Raw genomic sequence first — 27,169 nt, 5'->3', positions numbered from 1 at the left:
CCTGTATTGTGCAGTCTCACCAAGGAGCAAGGGGCTGTGGAGTTCTCCTCCATGCCAGGTGCTGATACCACAGGGTGCAGTGCCTGGGGAAAGCAGATGCCATAAAGATGCTGCTTCCCCACCTCTTTGCAGGTGGGTGGAAGGGGCTGGAGGCTCCTCCTCCCCCCCCCCCCCCCTCCAGTGCACCAGTTAATGTCGCTTCACTGGCACCATCAAGAGGAGTTTGCTGTGACAGCTAGAAACCTGGCACAAGATGGTTCCCCCTCAGAGCCATGGGGAACCTGGAAAGCAAATATGTGACTCTTGGGGGGCGGGGTCACAATCTGCCATCTGGTTTGCTCCAAGGGCAGCACAATAATCTGTGGCCCCTTGCTTAGGGCTAATGGCAAAGACATGTTTAGGCTGTAAAGAACCAGTTATGTGTGTTCCAATAATAAGCATGTCTTATCTCTGCTGTCCTAAGCCAGACTCCATTTTGGGTGTTTGGATTCTATCTAACTTACATGTATTTGTGTTTTCAACTGAGGAGTTTTTCACCCCTTCCTAAAACAGACGGAATAAAAAAATGCAGTGCAGATAGGTCAATTTCTTCTCTTGTTTGTGTGAGTCTTTAGCACAGCAACAGGGGAGAGAATTTTTTTTTAAAGTAGAAAAACTGCTTATAAAATTACAACCTTGGAATAGGATATAATACTTGAAACTACCTTTAGCTCATTTTTATTGACTAGATTTCAAGTTTACAATATCCCTTTAAATGCAGTTACAAGATACTAGGCTAATTTTTCAGACCTCACAAGAATGTCACCAGTCACGCTTATGAAAGTCGGATTGCACAGATGTAACTAGAGTTAATGCTTTCCAGCATAGCAGTGACGCTTTTTGAGTATACCCCATGTTGCTGGCCAAGCGAAGTCAGATCTAACACTCAACTCAATGGCATTTCTGTTTGAAAAGTTATGACAGCCAACACAACATCTGGTCAGTTCCAAAATTCAGGGAATGTTCTAGGCATTTGTGGGCAGAAGCTTCTTGATTTTGATCACAATCAGAAAAACAGAAAGGGAGAAATGAGTGACACATGGAACCCCTGGGCATCTGATTAGCTGAACCAGCAGCTTCACCCACCTTTCTTAATGTCTACAGATCAAAGAACAAGTTGACTGTGTCCATCCCTCTCCCCCCAGCTTAGCTCTGCACATAGTCCCAGTATAGTTCTAAAATATTAACACTCTGAAAGAGAAAGAAATGAAAAAAGAAAAAAAATATAAGAGTAGTGGAAGGAATAGGGCCATAGGGGGAATGTAGACACATGCAGAACCCCAGGCGTGGGAGGAGATTGTGGGACCCTCGGAGAGGGGGAAGGTGGAAGTGGGGGGCACACAGAGCGCCTGGCATAGGGGGGAGGTGGGAATGGGGGACTCTGACGTGGGCGCAGGAACAGAGAAATAGGGGAGCACTGTTATGTTATGTTTTTGATGGAATAAAGGGCCCCAGAGTGTCCAGGGTGTTAATATGACCCTGTCACTGAACAACATTAAACGGCTAAACCAGATTTGAGGTTATGGAATACAGAATCCTTAGCCTGCTTATTAGCATGGAAAACACACTATTAAAAATCTTTTTACTCTCTTACTAAAGTTACAGAAAAAGAAGGAAAAACAGTTAAAGCATTCAGAATGTACAGTATTAAGGAAGTCTTTTGTTTTAACAATATCCCTTGTTCCCCTTCTCTATAGAGAGTCTTTAGAAGGAAGAAAAAGCCTTGTTTGAGAGTCTCTTGGATGGGATTAAAAAGGGTAATAACTGTTTTAGAATCATAGGGTTAGAAGGGACCCAAAGGGTCCTCTAGTCTAACCCTGTGACAAGATGCAGGATTTGTTGTGTCTAAATGATCCAAGACAGATGGCGATCCAGCCTCCTTTTGAAAACCTCTAGTGAAGGAGCTTCCACAACCTCCCGAGGCAGTCTGTGCCATTGTCCTAGTGTTCTAACAGTTAGGAAGTTTTCCTGAGATTTAATCTAAATCTGCTCTGCTGTAGTTTGAACTGATTGCCCCTTGTCCTGCCCTCGCTGGGAAAAGAGAACAACTTTTCTCCAATTTTTTATGGCAGCCTTTCAAGTATCTGAAGACTGCTATCACGTCTCCATTAATCTCCTCTTTTCCAAACTAAACATACCCAGTTCCTTCAGCCTTTGCTTGTATGGCTTGTGTTGCATCCCTTTGATCATCTTTGTTGCTCGCCTCTGGATCCTTTCCAGTTTCTCTACATACTTTCTATACATTGGTGACCAAAATTGGACACAGTACTCCAGCTGAGGGGTAACCAGCACTGTGTAGAGCAGTACTATTACCTCCTATGACTTTCATGCTATGCCTCTGTTAATGCAACCTAAGTAGCATTTGCTTTTTTTGCAAGTGTCACATTGCTGACTCGTGCTGAGGTTGAAACCCACCACAGCTCCCAGATCCTTCTCAGCAGTGCTGCTGCCAAGCCAGTTATCCCCCATTCTGTATTTGTGCATTTGGTTTTTCTTCCCTAAGTGTAGCACCTTACATTTGTCTTTGTTGAATTTCATTTTGTTATCTATAGACCAGTTCTCCAATTTATCAAGATCCCTCTGAATTTTAGCTCTATCCTCCAAAGTATTGGCAAACCCCCCATCTTTGTGTCATCTGTAAACTTGGTCAATGTGCTTTCTCTGCCTACATCCAGGTCATCAATAAACAACACCAGACCCAGAACAAACCCTTTTGGAACCTCACTTGAAACCTCCCTCCAATCCGACATCATTTCATTAATAGTTACTCTTTGTTTGCGGTTGTTTAATCAATTATGTATCCACTTAATGGTAGTTCTCCTGAGCCCGCATTTCTCCAGCTTACTTATCAGAATGTCAAAAGCCATCCTGAAGTCCAGCTATTTTATGTCCACCGCATTCCCCCTATCCACCAGATCAGTTACTCTGTCAAAGAAGTAAATCAAGCTGGTTTGGCATGATTTGTTCTTGGTAAATCTATGCTGACTGCTAGTGATTACCCCTTCATCCTCCAGGTACTCCCAAATTGAATGTTTTATACATTGCTCTAGTAGCTTCCCAGGTATTGAAGTCAGGCTGACTGATCTGTAGTTCCCCGGCTCCTCCTTTTTCCAGTATGTTAGCCTATTTCCAGTCTTCTGGGACCTCTCCCATCATCCAAGAGTTTGTAAATATTATTGCTAGTGGCTCCGAGGTTTCTTCAGCTAATTCTTTCAGTACCCTTGGATGAAGTTTGCATATTGAACTTTATAAACTACCTGCATCAACTGCTCGTAGGTCTCAAATTTCGTGGTGGCCCAGGATTGGGTTTAAATTACTTAATTTACCAGGTAGCCTTTCTATGTCCGGGTCTGTACAATGGACACTGTATTCTGGCAGTGTAAAGGGGCTGTGGCAGGCTGAGGGAGAATTCCTCTAGTGCAGGAGCAGTGTAAGGCCCTGGCCTAGGGCATTCTAGGCTGCAAAGCAGGCTACCATAAGTTAAAGCATGTCTTACAATAAGGACTGTGGTGGCTCCTGCAGTAGCCTGGAGTCCAGACCTTATACCATCTTTGCTCCCCCGCCTTATCTCTGGAGTAGGGTTGCCAGTCCTCCAGGATTGCCCTGGAGTCTCCAGGAATTCAAGATTAATCTTTAATTAAAGATTATGTCACATGATGAAACATCCAGGAATACATCAAACCAAAATTGGCAACCCTCCCCTGGAGATGTGGTGTGGAATCTAACCCAAAAGATTTACATATAAAAGCGAAACAACATTCATGATTTTATTCTGCTTCTTCATTTTTAGTCTTCTCTAAAGAATAGGTCACTAGATTTGTGAGACAACTGAGGCCTTGTCTTCACTGCTTTAAAAAAAAAAAAAAAGGTGCATTTTACCTCAGGGTAACGACCGTGTGAGCTATCCTAGGTGAAGACAAAATACTTTGCCTAGTTTGCCATCTGGTAAAACCAGTGTCAGTGCTATACCCCAGCCTGAGGTGGATCTTGCCCACTTTACTTTGCTCCTTTTTTTTAGCAGTGAAAACAAGGCAGAGTGTGACCTTAATGGCTAAGGAGAGAATCGCAAGAATGAATTGCTAATAGGCATCAGCTAAAATACTGAGGTAATACTTTCTCTGTCAAATAGTTCATATGTAAATTCAGTGATTTTTTTTATTACTGTGCTTCCTGGGTCAGACGTCTTGGCTATTATTACGTTTGTATTATTGTAGCAGCTTGGGGTCCTAATCATAGACTGCGCTAGGTACTGTACAACCCCAGAACAAAAAGACAGTCCCCTTTGGCATGTGTTACTATGGGTAAAAATAATGGTGTAAAGTGGCAAATTCCATTGGTCTTGTTTGTATTTATTTTGTTGATTTTTTTCACAATTTAATCCCACTCAGTATAACTGTGGACTAGAGATCTGGAGTTAATTTATCAGAAACTATTTTGACTAGCTAGGAGCAGCCATTTTAAGTTTAATCGGGTTCTAAAAGGTTATGAATATTGCCTTGTAAATTTGTATAGATGTATGTAATGGATAGAGCATTTTCAAGAAGATGCTACATCAGGCCGCCCACCCTGCAAAAACTCAGTGCAAATGGCTGATCACAGAGCAGATAGGCTCGGTTTCACAATCAACAGCATTTAATAGCAGTCGCAACTCATGCCTATTTGCAGCATAATTATAAACTTTTTAGTGGCCGGTGTTTTAACAATTGGTATGGATGTTCTATTGCACATTAACTTTTATTACTATCTGGTTAATGCACTTATGGAAGAAAGAAATGCTGTAAATGCTGATGATCAGAAAGCAGAGGCTGCTACACTGTTTTTCCACACAGAGCACTTTAGAGAAAGGATCTGCTTTTCAGTGTAGCAGAGATGTAGTCTGGTTCGAGAAAATGATCTCCCTGTAATACCAGGGGGCTTCCATTTTAATAATAATTTGAAGAGCACTGATGATGTGTATCAAAGCAGGAAGGTCACAAGTACAGCCAGAGACATTGGGAACAGCAGCAGATTCCCACAGCCCTTATAAAGACAAATACAAAACTTCTCTGTACCTTCGTTTATTTTCTCTTGTTTTACATGCATGTGCATTCTAAATCTAAACTACCTTGGGAAAACTGCAGAACGTATCTGGAAAGAATTCTGGAAATCTGCTGATTCTTTGTTCCTTGTTAAATAAATAATCATTAGTGATTTAGGCCTCAGTCCTGCAAACACTTTGAAATTATTTTATATCCAGAAACTATTGATTTCGATGGGGTTACTCATGCACTTGAAGTTAGGCACATGTTTAAATGTTTTCAGGATTAGGGGCATATTCCTATTTTATATTGGAAGCTTGCATTCAAAGGGGAATCAGGGTTTCTAACCTTTCAAGCAAGCTGGTTAAATATTGTTGTAATATTCAGTCGGCTGGTATCTTATAGCTAGAGCACAAGACTGGAAGTGAGAAGTTACACATTTTCTTCCCAGCTCTGCCACAAACTTTCTGTGGGAGCTTGGTGAAGTCACTTAATTTCTCTGTGCCTCAGCTTCTCCTATCTGTAAAATGAGGATAATAATAATACCCGCCCACCACACAAGAGTGCTGTGAGGCTAAGTTCAGAAACGTTTGCAAAGCCTTGAGTTCCTCGGACGGAAGGCATTACAGAAGCACAATGTTTTATTATTATTCTTTGTTCTTATATTCATCACCCTTTGATTACTTTATTTTCTGTTCAGTTTCCTGCATTTTCAAGCATTCTTGTGTATCTTCTTGGTTCTTGCGTTGTGTTGGAATGTGGCTTAAGGATCTAGCTGAGGTGGTAAGTAAACCTTCCCAGAGAATCATAAGGCCTCAGTACAAAACTGTTGCTTCCCCCGTTCAGGGAGCTATGTATTGCTGCTTCATCACCAGTCCCCGAGGGATATGTTAATGTTATGTTCATGAGATATGTCAGTATCTTAATTTTCACTTACTGGCCAACCTTTACATTATACATTGAAAAAGGCATCCAGGAGCTTTGCTGTGTCGTTTTGTTTTGTTTTGTTTCTCTCTCGCTCTTTTATGTTCCTTTTGGAAGTGTCACTGAAGGACTTTCAGTGGCCCCAAAACCTCCCTGTTGGTTTTCGCAAGCCACAATGGATAAGGGCTCATCACACTGTGTGAAACTCGACAAATGAATCAGGTTTTTTGGTCTCATTCTTGACACTGTTCCCAGAGAAGCAGCCAAACTGGTATAGATCCAGTTGGATTTATCTTGCACGTGTTTGGAAAACTCCTCACAGCAAGAAACGCTCTGTTAATGAGTGGAAGCAATCTGGGTTCATCGGACTGCTTGCCACATAGAACATTCATGCTAGTTGGGACTTTGTAGAGGAAACACTGGAAGTGGGGGAAACAAGCCCCTGAGCTTTCTTTTAGCGTAAAGCACAGCCTCAGTAGCAACTTACAGAAACTCTTTGCTGCGGTTGACAGATATGGGACAAATTTTACACAATCCCTAGTCTAGTCTCCTTTCTATTGCTTCTTCGTGTGTCACAGGTATGGTAATCTGCATTGTACGGACGTGACCTGTGAGACTGACCGGACATCTGAATTGAAGAAGAGGAGATCTAGTGTCCACTGTATCAATGGTTGAGGATAAAATGTTCTGGTTCCCTGCTAGACTACTAACAGAATGCCTGGTGGCGGAACAGTATGTTCTCTCGGAGGATTCTGAAACCCCTAACGGGTCCATCACTCGCTGACCGCATGCGAGTGAAACAGGGCCAAGTCAAAGACGAGATCCAGAAGATGGCCTCTGTAGTTTGTCAAACTAACCTCTTTTCCCTTCCTAAGGATGGACCTATAGTTGCTGTGCAGGTCCTGAAATCAGTGAGGCATGTAAGTCACACTGGACAATAATCTTGGTGACTCTAGCCCTAAACAAGAGCTTAATCTGTAACTCCGCTGCCTAGCCAAAACTACTACAATTATCTCAGTCCCAGGGCTTTCACAGATGCGTGTGTAACTGTGCTTCCTCCGTGTGGCTCTGTTCCCCTCTAGTGGCTGGACCACGCAGAGGTTCACGAGTCTGCACAGCCTTTTAGCTAACAGTCTTTTAGTTCAGACAGCAGAAGCTTGTGCATTCAGCTCAGCAGTTCCCGGTTCTGTCCTTATTGCCAGTGGCCCACCAAGGGACTCTACATTACACACTCAGGCCGGGGGTGTCAGCACTGCACGTGGGGATCCGGAACTGAAGGACCAATGCAGCAGGTAGCAGCTCCTCTGCTGAGACTCCATCCTGGCCCCTGCTGGAGCTCTGGGGCAAGGGTTCCTCTCCTTGTGCTCTCAGTTGCTGCTGCTTCTGGGGAGAGGAAGCACTGACCACGTCTGGAAGCAGCAGCACAGGATCTGACCCCTTTCCACGCCGCTTTGTGTGTGCATGGGAAGAGAAGCAGAGGGGTTGTACTAGGGCTGTGAGTGTGTTGGTAGTGGGGCAGAAGGGGAACGAATGGATTGGGTATGGAAATGCTGATGGATTTGTTGTGTGGGTTGTGGATGGCAAGGCTGTGTGGGAGGGATGGGTAGTGCACCCACTTAGAAGTGTTGATTGAGATATTATCCACAAATTATCATGTCCTGGACTCTAACAAATCAGTCTTTGGCACTAGGAACCCCCTCAGGCTAATATTAGATGCAAAAAACCAGTCCGTCATCCCAGTTCCTTAGCCTGGTGTTCATGTGGGACCAAGTACCTCACTGGAGAGACTACATGGATACAGGGAAGGTGGAATCTCCTTGCTCGATGGGGGTAATGCAGGTCTCATCTATAACTAAACCATGGCTGATGTTGCACTGAACAGCATTTTCTGTAGGTTACAGCAGTTTTTAGTCACTCTCAATGACCCTAGTTTGCATCTCATCCTGTTAAATGTAAGTCCTTGGCTAACAAAGAGCTAAGAGATCAAGCAATCTGTGCACCCTGCCACTGCTGGCTTGTGTTTCATTGAGGAAACCAAGACAAAGCAAGGTCACTGAGTAGCTCTAAAGGATTTGATTGAGTTATTCAGCAAACGTTGGAAGATAGGCTTCTTCAGTCAATGTTTCTTTCATTTTTTCCACTTAGAGGCATTCAGCAAAGCTGGCTCTTTGTTTAACAGAGCTAGTTAAGTTATCTTTCTCCACATTCCATGTACTTAGTTGTGCATTCAACTCTTCATCCTGTAGTTTCTGTGCCCAGTGCTTCATTTTTTCCATTTAATTTCATGGTCATTGCTTCTCTAAGGTGAGATGTCAAGGGCCAGATTCCTTTCCTGGTTACACTGGTATAAATCCAGAATAACACTGTGTCATTCAGGATTTATCCTGGTGTCCTTGTTTACTTGAATTCAGAATTTGATAATTTTTCAGTGGCCTTTGTCATCCTTTCAATACCTAGTGACTTGGTGATGCTGAACACCAGGCAACAGATTTGATTATCTTTGAAGAGTGTTTGCTGTTGTTTCACCTTCACGTAGCTGATTTAGAACAAGTCAAATTGATAGTTCCCTTTTAGCAAGAAAGAGGGGTTGTTCCCAGATCCGTGTGTCCATTTTAGGTCTGGTCTACTCAAGGAAATTAGGTGGGGATAAACTGTCACTCGGAGTGTGAAAAATCTACACCCCAGAGTGTTGCAGCTAAGTCAACCTAACCCCCGGTGTAGACACCACTAGGTCAACAGAAAAATGCTCCTGTTGACATAGCTACTGCCTCTTGGGGAAGTGGGTTCCCTATGCCGACGGGAGAACCCCTCCTGCCAGGGTAGGCAACATCTGCACTGAAGAGCTACAGTGGCACAGCTGTGCCACTGCAGTGTTTTTAAGTGTAGACGAGCCCTTAGGATACTAGTTAGGTTGTAGGAAAGGCATAAACTCCTCCTTTTTCCCCTTTTACAGAGAACACATTAGCTAGTCAGTTTTCCATTTAATCTGGGAATGGGTTGATGACTGAAAAGCTATATATTGCCAGGTTAACATTTTCACAGTACTGTATATTCAGACTTTTTTTTTCATTGGATGGTGTAATCTTAAAAATTAGGTTTTAGGCATAAGATTTCTGGCTCACAAGGATTTGATCCTTGACCGCCTGATGAAGAATGTGACATTTCATGCACAGGTACAGACACCTTGGCGCATATGCCTAAACCGACTGGTAGCTCAATTCTTCATCCAGTGTCCCATAGCTCCAGTGCAATTTGTACACCGTCCTTTTTTTGACTCTCCCATGCCCAGGTAATTTGGGGGCAAGCTAGTAACCTTTGAGTAAAGCAGGCCACATGACCCCTGTGTAGTACTACCTAGCCCCAAATGGAACACAAGGGGACAGATGCCCCAGTGTGGTACAGCTGCTTTGTGGAGCACAGCTGGTGGAAGTCTGGCCCAAAAGCTGGCATAAGCAGCCCAGGGAGCATCACTCCAATGGAAGGGTGATTCTGTGCTGGTGTAGGAGCTCTTATGCTACTCCTTTGCCTTGTGCCAACATGGCATGATGTGGCTGGGATGCCCCTATGACATATCAGTTATTGGCTTTGATTTCATCCACTTATGTTGGCATAAAATAGAGCAGCCCCAGGCTCAGTTTACCTGTTGGGGAAGGGCTGTTTGCGAGTCCCTCCTAAGTAGGACTTAGTCTTTTCACCAAGAAAGTGCTGCATAGGTGATTCTCGGCTTGGGTTTTCCCAGTGGTGGTGCCCTTGGGCACTCGGTCCTGATGAATATGAGAGAATGCTAAGGACACGAGCTTGGTGCTTTCATATAGTTGCCTGAAAATCCAAGTTGACATGCATGTATCTTTATTTCTTAATCATGTGTTAGCATCGACAGCATTGTACATCATACTGCTACTGACATCTGGTGGCATGTAGTAGCAGAAAACCTGTTGGTTTTTTTTTTTAAAAAGACTGTACATTTGTATGGCCTGCATTTTGTTTAGTTTAGCTGCCCTCTAGTTATTTTTGCATACTGTGGCTTTTAAAATTAACTTCTTATTGAAAGTCAGAAGATTGAAGAGCTTTTAAAGAATGTCAGACAAATCCAGCTCACATTGGGACAGATAATGCTACTGCAGTGTTCATGCAGCGGTAACATTTTCATTTCCATTAGGATGTTTTTAAAAACCTTTTTTAAAAAGAGATACCAGGTAAAATAGTGCTTAAAAACCACAGTGAAAGAGAACCTGAGCTATACCTGATAGACTACAGTACAGGCGTATTTAGTAAAACTTTGGGAGGTGGTTTTCCTAAGTGGTCTTATTCACATAGCCAAAAGAAGGTGAGCGAGCCACATATGAAGATGAGAGAACCACATTTTCAGCAAAGCTTTGGAATTTGTTTTTGAGAACACAATATGATGCCTTTAAATGGAGGCAGTGCTCTGTTTTCATGCGTTATGTAATTACACAACTACTGTGTAATTTCAATATGTGTTTAAAGCAGCTATTTGTGCTAAAGATAGGCATTTTTAGTGTTATTTTAGCCACCTAAGGCTACAGGTCAGATTTATTGTATATAGTTTGCTCAAGCCTTCAATATTCCCTCATATACTTTTTACAGATACGTACAGCACTCATTCATGAAAAGAAAGATACACTCATCTACTTCTGTTTATAAAGTGTTTCTAGGATAGATTTTGACACATATGTGGTCAGTTCAAGCTCCATGTACAGAATTTGGCCTTTAATGAGAGGCTTTCTATTTGTTCGGTTGATAATGAACAGTGGAGCAAACCCCATTTCAGTTACACTGATGCCAATAGTCTATGCCAGTGGTTTTCACCCCGCAGGCTGCTTGCAGCCCAATCAGCACACAGCTATTGCCCATGTGACATCCTCAGGGCCATATAGGTAGTGTGTATGTAATAGTGTGGAAGTGGCCCACATAACACATAGAGAGCTGCAAATGTGTCCCACAGTAGTAAACAGGTTGAGAACCACTGGTCTATGCAATAGTCCCAGCATTATACGGGCATAACTGAGATAGAATTTGGCCTGTCATGTCATCAGATTTCTGCTGTTTTGGGGGCTGATCTTATGGTCCTTGTTCACCCAAATTTCCCATTGCCAACTTCCACTGGTTTTAATTTTAGATCCTAATCCTCAGATGTGTTCAGTACAAATCAGCAAAGTCTGAACAACAGTTGAAGAATAGATCCTTATAAAGAAATTATGTAAGGACTGTAATACTGCTGTTTGCTGAAAGATATCCTAATGGTCAGTGGAATGTTTTACTTTTTAAGGATGAAAACTGGAAAGAAAGCATGATGGAATATGTAACAGGCAGCTAGATTTGGTTAGTCACATAACACACGTGCTGTGCCTCCCTGTGGTCTGCAATAGATTATTAATATTTTGCTTCATTTCTGTTCTAAAATAGAACCCAGTTAAATATGTCATCACATATTGTATAATGTTGCTTAGGAATAGCTAATATTGCCAACAGCAGCTGAAAGAGATTTATATTTATACAGTCTATAAATAGAGAGCTTAATAAATCAATCAGTGGGCAGCTTTCCTTTGCTGGCAATAAGCTGTTTTAATGGCACTACAGATGCAGCATTTATGTAGCTGGGGGAAAAATGGGAACCGGCATGACTTTGTTTATTGAAGAATAAAATATTAATGTGTAATATGCAGTTTGGATGCTGGCTCTCTTTTTCAAGGGGGTATTGAAAGAGAGTTTTATAAGTCAGGTTCTCTACATTTTGTATATTTCCGTGAAAAGGAGAAAAGCCTTTCCTTTGAGACAGGCATGCCCAGTGACTGGGTTGGCCTGCTTTCCCCCTTTTTTGTCTTCCATAGCTGAGTGCCTGCGTGTTTTCTTGTCTTTCAGCAATGGGGAGAAGGACTTGGATCCATCATGCATAACTTTAGAGCTAACAACGTCAGTCCAATGACATGCCTCAAGAAACAGTAAGGCTCGTCTCTCCCTGTTTTTCTGCCTGTGTATTTTTTCTGGCCACATATTTTCCTATAGGAACTGTCTTAATTGTCCTTTCTTTTCTTGGCTCAACCAATGAAATTGTCAAAACAGTCTACAGGAAAAATTCCCTCAGACTTCAACCTCCCATGAGATACATGGTGTTAACGGCATTTAGGGTTCGTGTTTCATTGTAAACATCAGCATTCCCAAGTTCCTAGCTTGGTGTCTGCCTGGGAGAGTGTAAGGAGGTTTACAAGCGTACATTTAATCTATTGAGATGTGTGATTTTAATTATTGTCTTGCCTGTTCTTCCCTTGATACATACACATCACCCCCATGGGCGATACTGTTTTTGGAAGTTGCATGCATGTAGCAAGGGAGAGGTTGTCTGTCAAGGGATGTACTGATTTTCTAATTATTCTGGGATGAATTTTGCCTCTGGAGCACAGCTCTGCATTGTAGAATTGCCCTGCTCCACAGGGAGCGCTAAGGAAGGAGACAGAACGCCTCCTGGAGCTTCCCAGCACACCCTCTGCTTTCTCTCACCATTTATCGGGTTCAGCATTCTTTCTGTCCCATTTTCAGGCCACTGTGCAGGCTAGTGGTGCTATGGTACTCGTCTCCTGCCTGCCCAGTGCTATGAATTCCAAGGAAGCAGCCCCTGTACTCCCCGAAGGCAGGAACTGCAGTTCTGTCTGGGTGCTGCAGAGCCTGTGGCGAGCAGAGGGCTCTGTACTGCTTCCTTTACAATGCATGCCTGCGGAAGGGTCAGGCTGTCTCTGGCCGGCTGATGGATTATGACTTCTTGTCTTTTTGAGTTTCAAAAAGGTCATTAATGAGTCGAAGATTAGAACTGCTGCTGTTTTTTGTGTTCATTTCACAAAGATGGCAGGTGCCAGTAACTTGAATAGAAATATCTGGAACCCTGTTTTTACTAAAATAAATAAATACAATTTAAAAAAAAATTATTTTTCTACATTTCAGCTGGATGAAGCTGGCGTTTCTGACAAACACAAATGGGAAAATTCCCGTTAGGAGGTAAGCACAATTGGAGGAGCATAGCAACCTACCAAATACATTTTGTGTAATGTGTATCAAATCATATTTTATGATACTAATCTGCATATTGATTATATTTGTATAATATTGGATAATTGTAATATATGCATAAACAACAAGATGAGAACTAAGACATTGTCATTTTTGCTCTATTCCTTCTTTTTAAACAGGAAACACTCCTCCTAATGAAATCAGTGATTTTTTTTTTCTTATTAAGTACCCTATCCTGTGAAGTGTTAAGAGCTTTCAACTCTCCACTTGGAGCTAAGGGCATCTGGCAGCTTATAGGCACTAACGCTAAATGTTCAGGGATGAGTTTTTCAGTAGTTAGAAGGCAGGTTGTAAAGGCTTTGTCAACAGCAGCATACAAATGTTTCAGACCATTGCAAATAGAACAGCAGGTACATTGGGAAATGCAATTCACTGCAGAACTAAAAGAGGCCGCTTTGCCAGAATTATTCCTGTGTTCACAGGAACTTTTGGAACAATATTTATGCCATGCAGTGTACAACTCACAGAAGGTCTTGGCTTACTTATTGCCAAAGATTAAAAAGGCAACTGTGGAACAAAACAATATATTTCTCTGTACGCAGTTGTTGTCTGGCTGAGACATCTGATGTCGCTTTCCCTTACTGTCTGTTTTACTGCATTTCTCTTACACATACCTGCTCAAAATCCTATCAGTTTGCCTTCTCTCCTTCCCACACAGAAAGTCGCCACTCTTGCTAATAGTGCGCCATATTGCTCACTTCCACAGCATTACCTATGGTGGGGGGGACAAGAGGAGCCGGAAAACTTGGTGAGATTCCCCTCATGGAGTTGCCTGCCAGGCATCTTTTCGAGAGAGTGGGAATTGGAGACTTGTGGAGCTGACAAGCCGCAAAGCACCACAGAGCCTGCTACATTGTCCCTGTCTCTCCTGGGGCAGCATGGGTCAAACCATAACCACAGCCCTGGAGAGCACTTTGAAGGAGTGAATGCTGCTTTGGTTTATCAATATATCACCTTTCACATGGCCAGTCCCCTGCCGGTCCCTCGGTCTTGCACCAAACCTCCCTGGGGCACTTTCTAAATAGTGCCCCCATGGACGGGGTATCTGCAGAATAACAGGGATAGGAGAACAATGCTGAAGAGGCTTAATCCATCCCCTTCTGTGTGCAGATCCACTAAAGACAGTCCAGTCCAGTCACTCTAATGACTTAAATATTCCTATCAGATCTATGGATCTCAAATAGCTGGTTTAAATGAAGCAGTCGTCCTGGTCAGTACGTATAAATGGCTCTCCCTAAAAGCTGTTCAATTTAAAGTCATTTGTTACCTTAGATTTACACAATTTCCATGCTGAGGCAACCAGATCTCCAAAAGGGCTCGTGTTCAAAGTGTTTTTAGTGCTAGTGAATTGAAGTCTAATGTAGTCTCCTGGCGTTTGCTCAAATGAAAGCCAATTCAGGTATAAAAATAAATCCAGCCTTTTGATGGAATAATTAATGTGCCACACCCTATTTATTGTAGACTGCTAAACAGATCTGAAGATACAGTGCATGGATTTCACACGTACTGTACTGCTAATGTAGTGGTTCCAAAGCAGACATTAGCACTCAAGAATACTATGTGGATTTCAGCCAGCAGTGATCCCTTGAAGGGATTTTAGTTTCCATAAATCCACCAAATCATTTGGCAGCTTGACACAGATCTAATCCTTTTTCATGCTATAAAGAGGGAAACTCCTGGTTGCTCAGATTCAAAGCTAAGGAGTATAGTGCTGGACGCTCCAAGAAATATATATGGTAATGAATTTAGTGTCATCCTGTGAAATGTCAGACTTCTTGGATGAGCAGAACGTGTAGTTTCATTGAACTACTTTTGAACACTGTAACTTTTAAGCCAATAGCTTCAACAGGAACTGAAGGTGCTCCACACCTCTGAAAATCAGGCCACTCATCTTGGTGCCTTTGATAGGGTGTGGCAGCCCTTTTTCAAGGCTCATTAGAGAAGCCTCTGGTGCAAGCATTCTCTCTTTTCCATGCCTTCCTTAGGAGAATATGGGAGACGGCCACTGGGCGAAAGGAAGGGGTGTCAGGGAAGCAGTTTAAGGTTAAAGGAAAGGAAAACCCAGGCTGTTGACCCGGTCTCACACCTGAGACCAGATCTTTGAAGTGTAGGGTACATGTATGTTCCCTCCTCCCTCGGCACTGAGGTCCCGATGGGGATTATAGCCCCTGAGGCCTGTTGGAACTGTAGTGCTGGGTTCCAGTAAGGCCCACAGGGCGTAGAGCTAGATACTGGTCTGTCAGGTGTCACGCATTGAACAGCCTCCTCGCGGATTCCTACAGTCCTGCAGGACGGAGCTGATCAAGGTTTTCCTCCAACTGGAGGGGCTGAGTAGAGGCCTGGGGGCTGCTATGATGTGACATGGCAGCAATGAGGACAGGGAGGAGACTGTCTCTCCTCTGTCTCAGTGCTCCCTCAGTGGTCCTCAGACAGCCTGGAGAGGTAGGAGGCCCTCTGCTGCCCAAGCGACTTTTGGCATAGGGCAGGTCAGAAAGGGAGTGGGGACGGAAAAGGGGGACAAGCACGGGGCACAAGGTGGGGGCCAGGCTTGAGGGGAATAGGACATAGATGATGACAGGAAGTGAAAGAAGGCAGGCCCGGGAGGTAATGGGTCCAGAGTTCACCCTGCCCCCAGCAACTATCAGACTCCGGTCCTTTCTCTGCCCCCAGAAGTCCCCCTCACATCTCCAGGCTTTGCCTCATCCCAGCATCTCCCCAGTGCTTCAGGCTCTCCTCTCCCCTGATAACTCCTCCCTTCCCCCCCCCCCCCGGCTTCCTCAGGCACTCCCTGCTTTTCCTAAACAACCCCTTAGACTCCATCCCGCATAGGCTACACCCTGCTTTCCTCCTATGTCTTTATACTGTCTGACTTCTCCAGGCTACCCAGTCAGCCCTGCCTCCTCCATCCCACCTCTGTGGGTAAGAGGGATCAGCTTCCATCTTCTCCCACACCTGTCCGACTGCTCAGGTCACCCAGAGGAGGAAAGATGTGAACTAGAGTTTCACAAGACTTGGCAGCTGTGGGGATACGTATGGGATTTTCATTCCCTCAGGAGGGCAAGTCTCCATGTCAGAGCTGGTGGGAACTAGGAACGTGAGACAGGAAAATAAACTCTGTCAGTTTGATTTCATTTTGATATTGAAGCCTGAGGGAAAAGTCTTCTCTGGGAAATGAGAAATCTTCGTGCTTCTTTGAACTTTAACACAGACCCCACTACAGCCAGCAAAAGGCCTGGGTGAATGCCAAGCCTTGGGAAAGTGGAACTCCATAGGCCCGATTCCTCCTAGTCCTGCACCTTGTGCAGTCATTTACAACAGTGCAAAGTGGCATAAATGCTACCAGTTCATAACAGTTTGCCCTGACTTTCCCTTGGTGTAATTGACTACGCAAGGTGCAGGGTAACACAAACACTAGTCCTTCGTGGGATTTTTTTGGATTTTAACATAGTCTTTTTGGGCTATAAGCATAGCCTGTGTTTCCATCAGTAGGTTGGGGAGGGAGCACGCATAACAATTGGTGGCGGGCAAATCTCAGAGGCGTTCAGTGTTTACTTGCTTTGTTAAATGTATCTGAGCAGTTTTAATCTGGAAATTCATGTGCAAACCTTGCAAGAAGTGAGTGTTTTTCATGAAGTTTGGTATAGCCTGGTCGAAAATGCAATGGTCATTATAAAAAAGTAAGCATTTGTCAGTAGATCCCACACTGCTACTGTCGGTATGTATCCTAAGCCCTTGTCTGCACACACTCGTTGCACCAGTTTAACTGAAGTCTGTTTAAAAACTGATTTTAGTTTAACCAGCGCAACCCCCCCCAGGTGGAAACATATGGGTTTAAAACTGGGTATATTAGTTTAGCTTGTACCATAAATACACCAATGCAATCTAAATCAATATAAACTAGGATTAAATCTGCTGTCTTTCCTAATGGTACTGTGCACCATTTTAACTAAATCAGTTTAAAATTATACTTTTAGTTAAATTGGTACAACTTTGTGCATAGACCACTCTTAAGGAAAGAGGAGAGATCTCAGGCTTGGTCTATACTTAAAATTTACACCCCTTAGCCAGCAAAGCTGTGTCAACAGACTCTGCAGCATAAGAGTGGCAGAGACAGGGGTTGTTCTTACATAGGCAGAAAAACTCCTTCTGTCAGAGTACGCTGCATTTGCACTAAAAGGCTATGCCAGTTTAGTTCTGCCAACATAGGCTCTGTAGTATAGACATAGCCTCTGATACCAGGATTTGGTAACTTTTGGCAATCAATTTTGTGCCACAAGACTTTCCCATAGTATCTAGGCAGTTATCCTTCCAGTTCCAGAAAAACTAGGAAATGCAGAGGTGCCAAAACTAAGGGCTTGTCTACACTACCCGCCAGATTGGTGGGCAGCAATCGATCCAGCAGGGGTCGATTTAGCATGTCTAGTATAGACAGGATAAATTGACCGCTGAGTGCTCTCTCATTGATTCTGGTACTTCACCAGAACAAGAAGCACAAGCGAAGTTGACGGGAGAGCGTCAGCTGTCGACTTACTGCAGTGAAGACACCGGGGTAAGTAGATCTAAGTACGTCGACTTCAGCTACGCTATTCATGTAGCTGAAGTTGCATATCTTGTATCTTAGATCGACCCCGTGCGGTAATGTAGACAAGCCCTAAAACAAAAACTGTTTTGAACATTCTGTGTTTTGATTATTTTGTGGGGGTGAAGGTTTGTTCCAGTTCTTTTTGCATCTGAGCCATTTCACCCATCTGGAACAATTGTAGTGGGATGAACTACTACTAATCTTGAATCCTGTTTCCAGTACACATGTAAAAAAAAAATGATGAAAAGTACGTTGACACTTGACAATGAAACTCTTGTAGGATGTCATGTAGTAATCCTGCTTCAGCAGTAATCCAGTTCTGTTTCTAGGCATAGGAAAGAAGAATGCAAATTTCCTATGATCAAGTCTCATTTGACTGGAAGCAGTAGTTTTATGTACAATATTTCCTGCTAAATGAAATTGTCATGCTGGATTTGTGATTCATGTGATCTTTTTCTAGGCTGCTGCACTCAGAAATAATTACTACCATGTTTGCTGTCTTCTTTGATGAAATAACAGATAATTTGGCATCTAAAATAGAGCTATGGAATTTTGGCTCACCGTTTTTGATTAATTGTTTATCCTAATGTTAACAGATGTTTGATACAAAACGTCAATTACTAGGCACTTTAGTGGAGTAGAATTTGAATTTTTATTGGGCTAGAGTTAGATGATAAATCTTGCAGATAGCAATCCTGCACATCGTAGAGTGAAATGTCACTGAAAGTTAGAAAGGGTTAGATAACATCTGAGATTTTTTTTAAAATAGGAGTCTAACTTTAGGCACTCCAGCCCCTGTTTCGATGGGAGTTACTGGCTACTCAACAACTTTGAAAATCAGGCTACTTATGTAAGTCCCTAAATATGGATGCAGGAGTCTAACTTTAAGCACCTGTTTTAAAAAAATCTTGGCCAAAAATATTAATTTATCATTTATATCTTTGGCTTGATCTTCATTTTATTGGTGGGAAAATATTTACACAAGTGGTTTTAAGTGTTTTGGAGAACAAAACAATTCTTGATTGCTATGGGAATATATAATAATGGCAACAGTGTATTTCACTTCTTTCACTTTGTGTATTTACTTAGTGTCTGTGATATTAATAAGAAGTCTCGGAAAATTCACTTGGTGATATAAAAGGCAGCATATTTTAGTCAGATTGCTGTTGTGAAGTCTTTCCTGATGTAATGCTCATGTTAGGATTATGGACCTGGCCCTGAGCCACAGTATTTGTCTCCAGATCCGGACACCAAAGCTGGGGAGTAGTTGGCCCATGATTTTGGCTCAGCCCTTTAGAGAGGGGGAAGGCTGGCTGTGATCTGACTTTTCTGAAGCTCATCTCTGGTGGAAACAGAAATAAAACAAAAGTCTTCACAATAATCACATCAGACATCATAGACTTGGATATATTTTGTTCCAGGTAAAAATGAGGCTCTTAGTCTAGTGGATGGTGAAATAAATCCATCTTTTATACAAAGAAACCAAATTGGTCCAGGAGTTTGAGTCTCAGTGGCAGTGGGAAGGAAGCAAAAATGGTTGTATGTGGTCTGTCTGGAGGGAGGAATAGCCTTGGTTGAAGTGAATTAGAGAGCCTTTCAAGGGAAGAAGGAACAGCAAGGAAAGAGTAACAAAATTCTGTGTGTGAAAGGTGGCCTTGGTGGAAAATATGAGGAATCAGAATTTAGCGAGTTTTTCGTGATAGCTCAGTGGTTTGAGCATTGGCCTGCTAAACCCAGGGTTTTGAGTTCAATCCTTGAGGGGGTCATTTAAGGATCTGGGGCAAAAATCTGTTTGGGGATTGGTCCTGCTTTGAGCAGGGGGTTGGACTAGATGACCTCCTGAGGTCCCTTCCAATCCTGATAGTCTATGAAATCATGGGGAGAAATAGCTTCAAAACAGAGGCGGAAGGAAGCAGAGGAATGGGAATGGATCAGGATTTCCCTGTGGGATGGCTGCCTTAAAATGGACAGATTAATCGTGCAGAAGGGTGGGAGTCACCACTGTGAACACAGAGGAAGCAGCAAAGCCTAGAGTTGAGTTCGCTAATACCTACCTTGTTTGTAGATCCTGCTGCTTTTTTTGACACAGTAAGTTGTCTATGTATCCTGTTGAAAACTGCCAGCAGAATAATGTGTTGCACAACTCTTCCTGACCAAACCTCTTAGCTCTTTGGGCAGATCACTGTTTTGCTAAATCTTTTAGTAGTTCTGCTCCGTGGAAGCTTACAGCATTATTACAACTGTGTTTGGTGCACGACTGTCTCTAGAGGTACTTGCATAAATCGTTTGAAAAAAAGGGGGAAATGTTGAAGGAGAAAAGGAGTAAGAGACTGAAACTGATTATTTAAAAAGTGACTAACTTTTTTTTTCTCCTGTTTCTTAGTATTACCAGAACCTTTGCATCAGGTAAAACAGAAAAGGTGATCTTTCAGGCACTTAAGGAACTAGGTCTTCCCAGTGGAAAGGTATTTACCAATTTAAAATAACATTTTTTTATATTAAGAAATCACAGAATTGATCAGATTATATCATTATGTTTTAAGTCATTTGTGTCCTGTGAAAAAAACATGCCTTATGTTCTCAGACAGCTTTGTCATCACTTCAATTAAACAGGAATATTTACTAATGAGGCTTATACTAAATGGTACCAAAGTTAGTTAGGGCTTTTTTCTGATGTCCCAGTGTGTTGAATATTTATATTCAAACGTTCACATGATACCTTGAATGATATTTTTTTTAACTTCAACAGGCAAAATAAAGACTGTCCTTGTTCTGTATTTACTTTTTTACATATTATTATTATTATTATTAATTTTATCATTCACAGACTTAATGTTAACATGTAGTCAGACTATAAGTGCACTGAACAGATTTGGAATAAGGAAAAAATTGAGAGCTCTTCTCAGAAAATATAAATAAAGTCATGTGCACTAGGCACAGGTTACTAATACTTTTCTAATACTCAGACATGCTGATAGAATAAATAAACTGGCTTTTGCTAAATCAACATTTGTTTTTTGTTGTTTTTTTCAGAATGATGAAATTGAGCCTCCCGCTTTTACTTATGAGAAATTTTATGAACTAACCCAAAAGATATGTCCGCGTACGGACATAGAGGAACTCTTTAGGAAGATGTAAGTTAAATTAAATATTAAACTAATTTTAAATTGTTTTACTGTCATATTAGTTTCTAGTATTAACCAGTACAACACTGAACATGATAAAGCAGTCCCAACCTTGACTCCTAATACCATGTACGGTATTTGAAAACCAAGTCACATCTACGTTTTCTTGCCTTTTCCCCCAAATTATTAATGTAAAAGTTAACTCTGTATTTTAGAGCAACTTTTACATGAGTTAAAAGAAGCACCTGGAACTTTTTTTTTTGCATTGGCTTTACTAACTTCCTACAGTTTTAACCTGCTCCTTTAGGTTATTAACACAGTATGTGAACTAACTAGATTAAGCAAGAAGTCTAAAAGTTTGTTCAATCAGATTCTTCTCAAATGGAGGACTTACATGTTGTTTGCTAAATTAACATTTGTTAAATCATACTGAGAAGAGAGGGTATTATACTGTAGCAAGCATAGACTGTTTGTTTGCCTTGACAGTGTCTGTTCATTTTGAGAATACACAGCTACTTCAGTGTTAGGAAACAGCAAGGTTTAGAAAGTATCAACAATGTCAACATGTAAATCATACCTACTGTAGCATCATACATGAAAACTCACTTTTTCTAATAAATTTCTTTTCAGCAATGGAGACAAAACTGATTATTTAACGGTAGACCAATTAGTGAGCTTTCTAAATGAAGTAAGCTTTTTCATACATTAACTACCATACAAGTCTGTCTGCAGTGGCTTGCTTCTTCCAGTCTTCTCATTGCATGTATCATGCCATCATTTGCTGTGCTTTTGATCTGCTGATCTTTTCATTATGGCGATATCCAGGTGCAAAAATCAGCTCCAACCTTATATGTTCTTGTGCTTTCTCTATGTTGGCTTTGCGGATTGCTTCTGTTGATTACTTGCTGTGGTGTGAAGCTATTGTTGTGTATGTTTTATACATTTTATACTGTTATATACAATGTAATTTCAATTAAGCGATACTCAGTGTTTTGTTATAAGCAATTATTTTACTTTTAGGCCTCCGATTGCTGTATCTGAATAACAGAAATATGAAGTGGGCTTTTATATGTAGTAGTTTGATTCTCCACTATCAAAAATCTTTTCTGCTTATTACAAATCTATGAATCATAAGGATATTTTAATGAGTTGTATGTGATTCTGAAAATATTAAAAATATGTAGGATAGAAGAAAATATATTGGCAGCTGTATTTCTAAAATGTACATTTATTAGCAAGAGTCTGCGGTGTTTCCTCAGTCTAGTATCTGGAAAAAGTACTTGATTAAAGTGTGTGATTTTCTTCTGTTTCTAAAGCATATTAAGATGAGTGGGAGTATGATTCACAGAGCTACACACCACTTCAGTGAATCTGACAGAATTTACTTGAAACAAATGAAGTATTGTGAACACCAATTAATTCCCCAGCTTTTGTACCACTAAACTCTTTTCCCCACAATGGACTGCAGAATTGTATTCCTTCTTTATAGGGTCTTTGAGGGAACTGATGAGTTATCCAAGTACAAACTTAAAAACCAGAAACAACAAATTGCTATTTTCTCATTTCTCTATGCAGAGATTTAAGCATGCGTCAAGTTAATAGCGTATCTAAAAGAGGGCCCTTTTGCTCTATGTTCAAAAAGCAGCATATACCTTATTGATCACCAAAAGTGAACCAAACACAAAGGTTTGTTTTTTTTAAAGACGTAGAAGAAAATGAGTGATGAAATTAAGTTTTATCACTGTCCAATGGACTAGGCACATGGAGTAAACCGCACTTCAGTGGCTGCCCCATGTGTGCCCCAACCTTGCAAACAATTCTGTATGTGCTTCATCTGACTACTGTGAGTAGCTTCATTGAAATCCATGGTCACAAAGCTAAGCATATGTGTAGGTGCTTATAGGAACTAGGCCGTGATTGGTACGATGTGTGAATAATCCACACCCCTGAGTGACATAAATTACACAGATCTAAGCACCAGTGCGAACAGCACTATGTCGGTGGGAGAGTTTCTCCTGCCAACATAGCTACCGCTGCTCATTGGGGGTGGATTAATTAAGTCGACGGGAGAGCTCTCTCCCTTCAGCTTAGAGCGGCTTTCTAGTGTAGTCATAGCCTGAGTGGAGTTTAATGTGTTGGTCGTTATGTGTAAGGCCTTAAGTGGCCTAGAACCTACTTACCTAAGACATCCTCTGTCTCCCCCTTCACATATCAACCGTGAACCATATGTGAAGGAGGAGAGAGAGGATGTCTGTTCATAGTCAGTAGAGGCGCTCGAGCTGGAAAACATAAAAGCTTATTGAGAGAGACAAGATGGGTGAGGTAATACCATTTACTGGACCAACTTCTATTGCTGAAAGAGAGAAGCTTTCACAGAACTCTTCTTTAGATCTGGGAAAGGTACTCAGAGTGTCATAGATAAATACAAGGTTGTTAAGCGTAAGAATTAACAACATGTTTAAAGGGACCACTCAGAATGAAGTGGGCCATCAACAACTCTGCAGTCATACAACCAAGGTTACAGATTGTTGAAAGAGACATTAAAGGGCTGTGCAGGTTTCCTTTGAAGACGAGGGCTGTGAGGCCAGATATGGAGTGATTGTTTCACAGTTGATATAGTGGTTTGGTCTTTGATCATTTTTCTGCATGAGTTCATTCAAGAATGTAGTGATTGTCTCATTTCACCCATATTTGATGAGGACCACATCCTGAAAGCAATCTTTCCGGCATAGGCACTTTTATTTTTCCCTGGGGGTGCTTCACGCCTGCTCCATCCCCATTCCTCCCTCAAGGCCATGCCCTCACTCTGCCTTTCTCCCCCTCACTCCACCCCCTCCACTGAGGCCCCTGCCTGCCCGTCACTGCCTGTTCTCCGCCCTCACCCAAGCACTTCCCCCAGCCACCAAAGAGCTGATCGGTGGCACTGCTGAACAGCTGTGTCTTGTGGGTGCTGAGCAGTCACTATTTTTTTTTCCATGAGTCCTCGATCCCCAGAGCACCCTGGAGTCAGCACTTATGTTTTCTAGAACCTCACTTTCTGGCCTTCAGACAGGCCTCTCAACCTCACCAAGCTCATCATCAGACACAAACCACGACATACCAACTCAGTGACACCAGACCCTGCCAGAACAACAGATGCAAAACCTGCAGACATCTCTCCATGCTACAATGATCAAGACCCCTCACAACACACCTTTTAAAATCCATGAGTCATACACATGCCTATCACAACATGTGGTGTCCGTCATCCAGTGCATCATATGGCCCAATAACAACTCTGTGGGTGCAGCACTATGTGTGTAGATGTGCCCTAACTCTCCTTTGCTCTGTGGTTGCAGAGGTGTTAATGGCCCACTTCATTTTGAATGGTCCTTTGCAACGTGTTAACTCCTGCACTTAACAGTCTCTTCCTCCTTGTACTTCACTGTGACACTGAGGGCATGGCTACACTTGCAGGTGTAGAGCGCTTTGAGTTAAACCAGCCTTCGCAGAGCGCAGTAGGGAAAGCGCTGCAGTCTGTCCACACTAACAGCTGCTCTTAGCATTAGCACATTAGCAGCTCTTGCAATGGCTCCAGAGAGTAGTGCATTGTGGTAGCTATCCCTGCATGCAAGTGGGTAGAGTGGAGTGTGACAGGGTGTGTTGTGTGTATGTGTGGGGAGACAGAGTGGGTTTTTGGGGGGATGAGAGCATGTCAGCATGCTGTCTTGTAAGTTCAGACAGCAGCAGAGCCCTTCTGCCCCCTCCGCCTCTCTCTCTCACACGCAGCATTCCACAGTAATGGTTGCTTTGTCTCAGAGCAGATAAGCACCGGCTGTCAGAAACGGAGCTTTCAAAGGGCATATCTGCATTCCTACAGTGATTCCAAAACAATGACAAGAGGGGCCACTTGACTTAAGGGGATTATGGGCCATTTCCAGAGGCTGATCAGAGCGCAGTAATGCAACACCTTGTTCACACTGACACCCGGGCGTTTCAGCCAAGGTGCACCAAGTGTTAATCTTGTCGCCGAGGTGGAGTACCAGGAGCACTCTAGCCCTGGAGTCAGAGAGCTCTTTGTGCCTTGCCACTGTGGATGGGTAGTGAGCTAGGGTGCCCAGGGCTGCTTTAATGTGCTCTAACTCACAAGTGTAGCCAAGCCCTTGGTATCTTTCCCAGAACTGAAGAAGAGCTCTGTGTAATTCAAAAGCTGGTCTCTTTCACCAGAGAAGTTGGTCCAATAAAAGCTATTACCTCACCCTCCTTGTCCCTCCCATGTGCTGGGACAAACATGGCTACAGCAATACTGCAAACAATAAAAGTTTATCATCATTATAAAAAAGCAGTGGCTGCTGGCAGGGCGTTCTTAACGAGGGCCCTGGGACTTCTGAACTTGTTTCCACTTTGTTCCAAAATAGCCTGAATTTGATGACCTTCCAGGCATGTTGTAGGTTGCAAAAGCAATTTGTTTGATAGGATTTTTAGGGAAGGATGAAGGTATGTTCCTGGGTATGTCTGATTTGGGAGTGAGGCTTTTCTGGAGTTTTTCCATTTTTTTTATTGTCTGTTGGCTTAGGTAAATTGTTAGCTCCATTTTGACTGTTTAATGCTTCAGGCTGACAGTTAGTTAATTTAATTATGTATCATTATTAATGCTGGTAGATTGTTTCTATAAGTATAATTATTGTCAGGCACTTCTGTGCGTATGTTCTTTTTTTTAAGTTAAATCTAAAGAAAAGGAAAAATAATAGAAAGATGAAATTGACCTAAAGCTACTGAGAGTTCCTCCTGCCATTTATTTGCAGCCACAGATTTTAGCTTTGGCCTATGTGTGTAATTATCAAAAGTAGTAATTCAGTACAGGCTGGCCTGGACTCCTGCTTTCTGCTGAGCAAAGAAATAAGATGAAATGGGAGATTGGATCCTTCTTGTTTAGTAAGTTTCCCCTTTCTGTTTTTGGTGGAAAGAGGCCATTATTTCTGCTGGACCTCATAAATCCTAATAATGAAACTGGCTTCTAGCAAATCATGAGTTGTTTCACATATCAGCAAATATTTAGCTAGGAGGTAAATGATGGGGTGGCGATATTTGGAGAGCATCTGTTTCTTCCCTCTTCCTCTTTCCAAAGTAAACAGGCACCCTCTAGCCTCCTCCCCTGAAATGATTTACCCTCCTTTTGTTAAGGAACGTCTAGTAGAAAGGTATGGATCCTGTCTAATATGGTAACTAGAACAAGCAACAGCCGCTTTGCTGGACATATGTGATTAGTCCTGGGAGCTTTATGCTTTTCATATTGGTCAGCTATGTTGTTTTGCATTATAAATTCCCTGTGCCAACAAACTCACTAGCATAAAACATTTATGCAGGGGATCCTGCTTGGCATTCCTTTTTTTTTAATAACATCACACAAATTGTCAAGTAGTACCAGAATTGTTTTTAATTAACTCAGCTTAGAGACATATGTTTTCCCCAAATGAAGAAAAAAAAAAAAAAGCTACTGAGCAGTGATCGTGACGACAACAAAAATATTACTGTTAGTTCCCTGCAATAATTTTTTGGCTGTGATCGCTAAGAAGCGTCGTTTTCCTTCTCCCACCTATTTTCTTCCCGTGTCACCTCTGTTCTATTTACGATTATCCGTGGAAGAGTGAAGTGGGGAAGAGCACTCTTCTTTAATAAGAGCCTCCCCTCCTCTTTCTTTCAGTTGTTTCAAATGATGCATTTTCACTAATGGTGCCAAGCTTGTCACGTGTGATTACATGTGGTTGGCTGTACAGTTGCATGCTCGTGTTGTGCTCCTGAGAGATGCTTAGCAAGGTGTGTCCTGCATTCAGCTGCTTACATTTCATATTTCATCTGAGATTTACTTAGATATCCAGATAGCCAACGTATAGTGAACTTAACTGCTATACTTCAGATGCTGTCGACTGCCAATAGCATTAATAAAAAAGGATGCTTCATTAACTGCATGATTAAATTGGCATTAGTTGTAATTTCTTAAAATAAACCAACCACACATGCCAGTGTGTTGGTTGTAAAGAAGAGAGCAGGTTGCTTATTTTTGATTGGACATGGCTTGATATTGAACAGAATACCAAAATATTTGTATGTAAGGAATTACAGCAAATGCTTATAGTGCCTTAGGTCATAGACATCCCACACTGTCCACTCTTAAATTATTGGTCAGCAATATGGGGGTGGCCTATGTTACATTTATGAATGTAAATTACAGCTTCAAAACTGCACCTACCTGGGTAAAAGAGTGTTTCCATGGTCATATTTGTTTTTGTTTTGCTTTTGCATCTGCTTACATGCCACTATTCAGTTGAATTATGTTTTTAATGGAGAATCAGGCACACAATGTGCAGCTCTAATCCAGTGTGAATAAAAGTGAAAATCGCATTGCACACTCTAAAGTG

At 42.1% G+C, this 27,169-nt stretch overlaps 1 protein-coding gene across 1 annotated transcript in view; it reads left to right on the top strand.

The window, feature by feature from the left end:
* Nucleotides 1–27,169, top strand: part of PLCB4 (phospholipase C beta 4) — a 362,644-nt gene that overhangs the window by 238,087 nt on the left and 97,388 nt on the right. Inside the window, exons 8-12 of the mRNA XM_045011149.1 lie at nucleotides 11,865–11,944; nucleotides 12,939–12,992; nucleotides 20,030–20,111; nucleotides 20,680–20,780; nucleotides 21,402–21,459. Coding sequence (XP_044867084.1) covers nucleotides 11,865–11,944; nucleotides 12,939–12,992; nucleotides 20,030–20,111; nucleotides 20,680–20,780; nucleotides 21,402–21,459 — 375 coding nt within the window. The remainder of the gene's footprint in view (nucleotides 1–11,864; nucleotides 11,945–12,938; nucleotides 12,993–20,029; nucleotides 20,112–20,679; nucleotides 20,781–21,401; nucleotides 21,460–27,169) is intronic.

The sequence above is a fragment of the Mauremys mutica genome, chromosome 3 (assembly GCF_020497125.1).
Source record: "Mauremys mutica isolate MM-2020 ecotype Southern chromosome 3, ASM2049712v1, whole genome shotgun sequence".
Classification (NCBI taxonomy): Eukaryota; Metazoa; Chordata; order Testudines; family Geoemydidae; genus Mauremys; species Mauremys mutica.
Note: the sequence above shows the minus strand (reverse complement) of the source record. Positions and strands in the feature narration are given on the sequence as shown.